The following is an 8,961-nucleotide window of genomic DNA, read 5'->3' on the forward strand; positions in this document are numbered from 1 at the left end:
TCACTGTTGGACCAAGAGTGACCCTTTTTACCTCATGATCTGGGCATAATAATTTCCAGAGGACACATGTAGCCTTTAGATGTAGGCTTGCTTTCATCTAAGCAGTCCCTGGACCCAGGGTCAGCTGGGATTTTGTGGCATCTGCAACTTCTACCTGGGGGATGACTCAGTGCAGGGGACAAGTGGCCTTTTCCCCCCTTCCCCTCTCCCTTAGCTAAAGTCAGAGATGTTCTAGATACTCCTATAAATCCCCAATTTCAATGGTACAGCTCACCACATGGCTGAAGCACACCTGGGCTTTGCCCTGGAAAACACACTGCACCGCTCAGGTTGGAGAACTGGATGGGACCATGCCCCATTCCTGCCTATCCTGTTTAGATCCATAAATCACAAAACAAGGTCCCACATGATCCCAGCCAAGTGACTTTTACCTGTCCTAGACCAGGGACAGCATCAAAATGAGAGAAGCATTTGCACAAGGATAGAAAAAATGTGATGCCTACCAGCTGGAAGAGGTTCTCCCAGTAGTCCTGCGTCATGAGGCGGAAGAGGGCCAGGAAAGCCCAGCTGAAGGTGTCGTAGCTGGTGTAGCCGTAGTTGGGGTTCCTCCCCGCCTTCATGCACTGGTACCCTTCAGGGCACTTCCTACCAAAGGAGCCGCAGGGGCAGCCGGTGTCAGCCCCCGGTGCTGCCCCTCCTGTATCCACAGCAGCCCCTGGAGATGCTGAGATGCTTCAGCAGAACCTCCTTTGCCAAGCTGATACAGTCTGGATGTCCAGACTGATACCCCCCTGAGGTGATACAGGTGGGAGGCCTGGACTGACACCCCCCTGAGATAATACAGGTGGGAGGTCTGGACCAACACCCCCCTGAAATGATATAGGTGGGATGCCTGGACTGATACCCCCCTGATATGATACAGGTGGAATACCTGGACCGATACCCCCTTGAGATGATACAGGTGGGAATCCTGGACCGATACCCACCTGAGATGATGCAGGTTGGATGCCTGGACCAATACCCCCCCAATATGATACAGGTTGGATGCCTGGACTGATACTCCCCTGAGATGATACAGGTGGGATGCCTGGACTGATAACCCCCTGAGATGATGCAGGTTGGATGCCTGGACTGATACCCCCCCAATACGATACAGGTTGGATGCCTGGACTGATACCCTCCCTGAGATGATACAGGTTGGATGTCTGGACTGATACCCTCCCTGAGATGATACAGGTGGGATGCCTGGACTGATACCCCCCAAAGATGATACAGTCTTGATTCATCTGCCATGTTTCCAGCCCCGATCCTGTCCCACCCAAGCATCACTGGTCCCCAGGCTGCACTGGCTGCCTTGTCCCCTCCCAGGGAGCTGTGGGAGGACATTGGTCACCAGCAAAGGCTGAACTCACCCAGCATCGCTGCTGTTCCCGCAGAGCAGGGCGTCAAGTGCTCCTTCCAGAAAGTAGAAATTTGCTTTGCGGTTGGGGAAAGAACAAGACATTAAAAAAGGTAACAACAAAAAACCCCAGAACAAACGAACCAAAAAACCCAACAAAAAAAAAAACCCAAATCAAACCAAACCCACCACCACCACAAACAAACCAAAACAAAAAAACAGAACCCACAAACATAGATTTTCAAATTCTTGGCAGCTTGTTGCTGTCAGGGAAGTTCCTGGAATCCCAGCATTGGGTGCTGGGTTCTTGTCTCTGCTGACTTTGCTATTTGCATTGAATGACTTGGCACCAGCTCTGAGACCTTGTGGAGTTGTTTCACCAACCCAACCAGATGGCTTCAAGCCCATAAAGAGCTCAGGAACCAGCCAGGTTGGCCAGGAAAAGGCGTCCTGGGAAGGTGGGATAGCACGTGCTCGAAGGACATGGGCTGGTCTGTTTTGCTGGGGGGAACAAAAAAATGTATATACGAAATAGGAGGGCATTCCCAGGGGCCCCTAAAACCCCTGTGGAAATGGTTTGCGACTACTCCATGGCCATCGCATTCCTCCTGCTGCTCCCATTCCAATCAGCCCCTTCCTGGTGGGGGAACCCACCATGTCCACAGACCAGGGGTCCTTAAAGCTCCAGCACAGACCCAGAGCCACAGGAGACACCTAAAAGTGACACCACAGGTCACCTTCCCCCAGGGACACACAGCTGAGCACCTGCAGGACATGGAAAAGGGCAGCTAGACCTCACAGAAACAGAGAATGATAGAAACACAGGATGGTTTGGTTGAAGGGACTTTCAAAGTTCATCCAGTGCCCACCTGCCATGAGCAGGGACCTCTTCACCAGCTCAGGGTGCTCAGAGCCCCGTCCAGCCTGGCCTGGGATGTCTCCAGGGATGGTTCATCCACCACCTCTCTGGCCAACCTGGGCCAGGCTCTCACCACCCTCAGGGACAACAATTCCTGACTCATCTCCAGCCTCAATCTCCATCCTTTAGTTTCAAACCATCACCCCTTGCCCTATGGCAACAGGCCCTGCTCAAAAGTCTGTCCCCATCTTTCTTCTCAGCCCCTTTTAAGTCCAGAAAGGCTGAAATAAGGTCTCCTGGAGCTTCTCTTCTCTTCTGAACACCCCAACTCTCTCAGCCTGTCCCCCAGCAGAGCTGTTCCAGCCTCAGATCATTTTTGCAGCACAGCCCTTCCAAGAGCCACACAGATTTCTGGAGCTTCCTGAAAGCATCCCCAGCTCTACCTGGCTTCTTGCCACCAGGCTTTTATTTAACCTACATGGGCTCATCGAGGAGACATGAAACTCCAGGAGATGTGGTTTTGGCCCGGCCACAACCTCTGTTAACCCGCACGCATGGCCGCAAGGTGCTGTTGCTATTTGTGCTGCACTCACTAGATCCTGTAGATTGAATTTGCACCCCTACCAAGGAGCCTTCCTGTAATTGATGCCAGAGCTGCTTGTACAGTCGGGCAAAGCAGCTCAGCCGAGAAGTAACCTGAGCTTCTGCTGAGTCCCCTAAATGAGACCCGAAACATCCCCATGGAGCATCCCACCACCCTGCAGCTCTGCCAGGCAGATTTTCTGAGGTTTTTTTTACATTTTCTTGGAGTTTTAAAAACCTCAAAACCAAAGAACAAACCAAGAAGCCCCACCACCCTTTTTGGGATAAACTCATCTCCAAGAAGTAGTAGTAATGTGGTAAACTTGGAGACCTGTCTGAGGACCTGTGCTCCATCCCATGCAATCATCACTGGATGCAGTGGTCCTTGGGGAAGGACCCAGCTCTGTTGCAGTGGTGAAAGCGGGTGAGAAATGTCACTCCTGCATCCTTCCCTCAGGTTTTCCACCCAAAGTCCCATCTGCTCCTGGGGGGTTTGGTCTCCGTGCTGTGACCAGACAGAGGAACTGTTCACTGGTGCCCACACTATATGGAAATACTGGTTTGTCCTGGCCTCCCCATGGTGAAATCTTTCTGGAGGAGTCTGGCTTGTGCTGGTGGACTGCATTTTCCCTGGGAAGGAGTATTTGATCCCATCTTTCCAGCCCATGAGTATGCACAACCTCTTTCACCCATCAGTAACATCTATCCCTGCAAAGCACCTTGGCAGGAAGGTCCGTAGAACCATTTTGTTTGGAAGAGACCTTTAAGATCATTGAGTCCAACCGTTAACTCAACTCTGGCACTGCCCCATGTTCATGAGAACCTCATGTCCGTCTGTCCAACCCTCCAGGGATGGTGACTCCAGCACTGCCCTGGGCAGCCTGTTCCAATGCCCCACAGCCCTTTGGGGAAGAAATTGTTCCCACATCCAACCTCAACCTCCCCTGGGCAACTTGAGGCCATTTCCTCTGGTCCCAGGGAACAAACCATTTTGGTCAGACACAGAGGAAGAGTGAGGAAATGGAGGAGCAAACCAGGATGATGGTTCAACAGAGAAAGGGACACATGGACGTTACCTTCATCGTTGATGTAGGCCTCAAAATCAAAAGTGCTGTTGCTGGTGAAGTTGGTGGTGAAGTTGCCGTCAGTGAAGTTGCCATAGAGAGTTGCGTTGGTCAACGTGTCATTGTCCAGCCCCATGTCCCCCATCAGGGTGTCATTGAGGGGGGGCCACCGCACACACTTCTGCCGAAGGTTCCCCATGAAGAGCTGGAGGCCGATAAGGGCGAAGACGCTCAGGCAGAAGACTGTGAGGATCATGACGTCCGAGAGCTTCTTCACTGACTGGATCAGAGCCCCAACAATTGTCTTCAGCCCTAGAGGGACGCAGCGCTACTGAGCTAATTACTCATTTGCTAATGGTGGAGAACATGCTCTGGTGTTCCCAAAAGGTGCTGGATCTGGTATCACCAGACATGGACCACATACCAACATGTGGTATCACCAAGTTCACCCCAGCTCTGTGCCCTGTGTTGCATCCCAGCTGCCCCTCTGTCCCCACACTTCACTGGGCGGCATAAACCCTTCCCAAAAACTGTCTCCAGCTCCAGCCAAGCCTCCCCATGCCAAACTTAACCTGGGCATTACAAACCAAAGCCCAGCTGTTAGTTCCTTTTGGCTTTATGTTTTACCCAGATGCAACCATCTGGCCTTTTTTTTGGCCCAGACCTCCAGGACAGATCACTTTGCTGTGGCACCTGGATAAATTATTTGCCAGCCCAGCTGGCAGATGCTGAGCACTGATCTCAGGTCAGGAAAGCCTGCGTGGTCCAACACCCCCATGTGCTGCTGTCCCGTGGGTGGCCGGGAGCCCAGCCAGACCCTCCAGCCTGACCCCTTCAATCCGGGGAAACCTCAACACGTCTGAGTGAAGGTGGCAAAGCAACATTTGCATTAAACATCAGGATTAACTCATCTCTTCCCCCCCAGCATTGCTATTTCCTCCACAAGGGAGGCTCATCCACAGATCCTCAATGGGTTTTTGACGTGGAAGATGTTGTTCCCATCACCCCAGGTCTACATGGATGATGGGTGATGCTGAGACATCCTGACATTGATCTTAAAAGCAGCTCTCAGCACAGAGATTTCTCACATGCAGGCAATTCTCAAAAGACACATGATTTTTAGCTCTGTCATCATGACATCCCCCCCCAAACTATTTAGGTAAAACCCTGTTCTCCAAGGGCTTGTCTATGTTGGGAAACTGCTGAGGACAGAAATTCCAAAACAGCTTATTTTTGCAACAGCTATTTCTGCAGAGGCTCTTGGTGGGATGTCATTCCTGAAAGCAGCAGCAGTTTATGTTTTCCTAAATGCAATTTTTAGCCCATTTGATAGAGGCAAAAAAACCCCTTCAAATATGAACTGTAAAAATCTGGAAATTTCAGGGACACACAAATTTATTCACCACAATAAGTTATGATTTTCAGTTCAATCTCATGCTTCTCCAAGGGGTCTGACCTATCATTTCTGTGAGCTTGCACCAGGGGGTACCAAAGCAGGGTATTAAAATGGTATCAAATTCAGGAAACAGCCATCAGAGGTGTTTGATAACACACTCCTGACTCTGCAGGATGGATGTTTGGGGTGATATGGAACACTCGCCACATGGCTCTTGCACTAATGCCCATTAAATATCCCAATCCCAGCAGCAGCGCAGTCAGCAGTGGGGACAAAACTGAGTTTATAGCTCCAAGGACCAAGCAAAGTGTATTGATTAATCAAGCCCATGAACACAACGTGAGTACAAGCCCACTTAAGGCATCTCCAAGGAGCCCTAGAACCACCAGATCTGGGTCATCAGGGCCTTTCGTGGGCAAACAATTGAATAAGTGCAGCTGCTTTCAAGATACAAAATCAGCAGGACCTGACCCAAAAGCTGAACTATGTGGAAAACTATTTATAAGCATCCAATACCTTATTGCCTCTGTTTTCTCTTAGAGCTGCCAAAAGAACAAGGAATTGCTGTGAACTGTGGGAAAACCTGAGCTCAAGGAAGGTGAAGCTATGGAGGGGAGACCCCTTCTTTAAGTCCCACCTGGTATCACGGTGATGGTTTTCAAGGCACGGAGGACACGGAAGGTCCTGAGAGCAGAGATGTTCCCCAGGTCCACGAACTCAGTGATGTAGCTGCAGGACAGGAGAGGACTTAAGGGCTTTGCCAAGCACCCAATCCCTTGGTTCTCAACCCTCCTCCTCATGTTCCATCCCCCAGCTGCAGTGGCCAGACCTCCTGTCCTCCCCCCATCCCACCAAACTCACGCCATGGAGATGACCATGAAGTCCAGCCAGTTCCACGGGTCACGCAGGAATGTGAAGTCGTCGATGCAGAAGCCTCTCGACAGTATCTTGATGAGGGACTCAAAGGTGTATATTGCGGTGAAGGTGTATCTGAAATGGGAACGGTGACTTGAGATGCTCACCCAGGTCCAAGGGCCAGCTCAGGATGAGGTTTGGTCCACGCCTACCAGTGGGACCATCCTGGGGAGCTGAGTTTGTGGGCTCATGGTCACAAGCTGCTGGGTTCTGGGGTGTTTCAGCACTGGAGGAGATTTTCACCTAAGCTCAGAAGGCAAGTGGGGACCTCTTGAGGTATCACCCCCTTTGGTGACTATTCTGCAACACCTTTGGTCCCTGCTGATGTCCTACACCACCACACTCTCCGTAAAACCCTGCTGAGGCCCAACTGTGCAGAACAGCAGCAGAAAATGCTGTATTCCCTCCTTTCCACCTGGAGCTGGTTGTCCATGCTCCTTAGAGTGGTGGATCTGCTAAGCCTCACCAGCCCATCACTGCTGACCGGACACAACCCAACCTGCTTTGGATTGATCTCCTGTCACAGGGATCCCACCGGGTTTTGGGCAGTTCTGAAACGCTCCCACTCTTTGCCATATGGGGTGTGGATGTCCCTTCTGAGCTCAAGAGGGCCACCAGCATCTTCTAATGACATCCTTCCTCCTCTGGAGGTTGCCTGGATCCCAACAACCCTCTCAGGCTTGGTCCTGTCCCTCACAAGACTGATGATCACCAGTGACAGGGGATGTCATGGGATGCAGAGACTTACTCCACGTTCTTGGACCACGCTGGGGGGTTGCTCATCGTCATAAACACGCAGTTGGTTAAAATTGTGATCATGATGAACATGCTGAATAATTTAAAACTTGTCAAGGAGAAATGCCCTGGCTGTTGCCTACATTCCCCCCTTCACACAGTTATGAAGCCAAGCACCCCTACTCCTCTTGTCCCCTTCCTGGCCCCCTCCCTGACCCCCTCCCCATCTCGATGGTGCTTCCTCTGCCTCCTCGCTTGTCCCCTGTGCTCCTTCCTCTCCATCACCCCAAGATACATCTTCCCTTGTCTGATCCCTCTGCCACAATCACCCCTCACTTCTTCTTCCTACCTTCTGGCCACCAAGCTCTACTGGGATCACTTCCCACCGTCCTAGTACCCCTTGTGCTCTTGGGGTCCTTTCCTGTCTTTCCGTCTCTGCTTGTCTCATACCAAAAGCCTCAGCACTGCCTAAGTCACCTCCTTTTCTGTACCCCAATATCTTGGTTCCTCTGCCTCCCCTCTCCCAAGGCATCCTTTGAGCTCCCCAATTTACCCACTTCCCAGATGGGACAGGATCCCCTGACCTATTAACATTTTCCTTCCTTTCCAAGGCCTTGAACCTCTTCCCAGGAAGCTCCACTACTTGGGTTTCTCCCTTTCTCCAACCAAGACTGAGCTCTTGGTGCTACCAAGGTGCCCAAAGCCTTTGAGGGGCCATTCTTAGGAAGGGACTAAAGCACTGGGCTGGCTGAGCAGCGTGTCCTGGCTGTGGAGGGAGTCAACCCAGGAGATTTGCTCACCAAACCATCACAAAACACTTCACTTGACCCTCTCCCAGAGCTGTTTGTGTGCTGAGCATGAGGGTTTGACCTGTCAATGAAGCAGCATCACAGAGGGCAAGGATATGAATGGACGAGCACTTTGATGGCTCCTCTGCGGATGGGGTGGAAGGGGCCCAGCAGGTAGAGGGCAGGGGTTGCTGAGAAGCGGAAGATGGACTTCCCTTTGTTGAGAACTATGAACGTCTGTGGAGAAAAGAGAGGAGGGAGATGGGTTAGCCCTTCTGCACACCCCCAAAACACCCACAGAACAAGTGCTGCCTATAGAAGTGGGACCTCTGTGCATGCTTTGCATCTCCAAAGCCTTGGGACTTTGCCAAGGAACAAATGCTCTGCTTTAGAGGAGCAACCACAACAAGTAGGGGCTGTGGATCACCAAGACGGTCTCATGCAAGACCCTGGGGCATGGGGGAAAGAAGGAGAGGTCCATGCTTTGGTCTTTTTCTTGTGACTTGCATCTAACGCCAAGTCTACCCATAGGCTAAGCTGTGCCCCTCACCTTCTTATCCTTGTAGAATGGGTCCAAGTCCTCCAAGGGTGTCCCAATGAGCTCCAGCGGTGGGTCACCATAGATAAGAGGCAGGTTCTTCCCGGCTTCCAAGTCACTGCTGGGCTTGATCTCCTCTTCCTCCGGCAGCTCCACTTGCTGCCGCTTTATCTTGAGAGCCTCTGCCTCAAGGATGCGCTGCTCAATGGCAGCCAGCGAGGCGGGGGTGAAGGGACGAAGGTTCTCGGGGCCCGGGATGTGCGGCAGGTTGGCCATCCTCTCATTCTGCTCCTGGGACGCCTGCGCCCAGCCTGCTGGGGAGAAGGGGGTGAGAAGGCAACACCAGCAGGGGCAGTTTTGGGGACATTTTTGCTGAGCCCTTGAAGTCAAGTTGATCATAAAATGGTTTGGGCTGGAAGGACCTGGAGCAGAAATCCCAGAGGGACACAGCCCCGCATCAACCCAAGCCTGCTGGAACCAGAGGTGGGACCTCATCAACACAAGCAAAAAGGGAATTTTTGCCACCACATGTCTCCAAGGGGACAGTGCCCATGGCAGCAGGTTGGCAGGGCGCTGCTGCTCCTCCAGAGTTATTCTGGATTTACACCTATTTAACACTCAGCAGCACTGGAAACTTGCCCTTTGCATTCCCCTGACACCAGTGGCCTCAAAGTTCAACCCAAAA

General features: G+C 51.9%; 1 protein-coding gene across 1 annotated transcript in view; it reads right to left on the reverse strand.

The window, feature by feature from the left end:
- SCN4A (sodium voltage-gated channel alpha subunit 4) overlaps positions 1-8,585 on the reverse strand; it is a gene marked incomplete at its 3' end in the record, with an annotated part of 33,000 nt that extends 24,415 nt beyond the window's left edge. The window contains exons 1-8 of the mRNA XM_080359964.1: positions 8,289-8,585; positions 7,842-7,975; positions 6,964-7,044; positions 6,162-6,290; positions 5,938-6,029; positions 3,917-4,216; positions 1,413-1,476; positions 504-645 (exon numbers count right to left, since the gene is read on the reverse strand). Of these exons, the coding sequence (XP_080216090.1) occupies positions 504-645; positions 1,413-1,476; positions 3,917-4,216; positions 5,938-6,029; positions 6,162-6,290; positions 6,964-7,044; positions 7,842-7,975; positions 8,289-8,552 (1,206 nt within the window). The 5' untranslated portion in view covers positions 8,553-8,585. The remainder of the gene's footprint in view (positions 1-503; positions 646-1,412; positions 1,477-3,916; positions 4,217-5,937; positions 6,030-6,161; positions 6,291-6,963; positions 7,045-7,841; positions 7,976-8,288) is intronic.
- Positions 8,586-8,961: the final 376 nt, after the last annotated feature.

The sequence above is a fragment of the Nesoenas mayeri genome (assembly GCF_963082525.1).
Source record: "Nesoenas mayeri genome assembly, chromosome: 26".
Lineage (NCBI taxonomy): Eukaryota > Metazoa > Chordata > Aves > Columbiformes > Columbidae > Nesoenas > Nesoenas mayeri.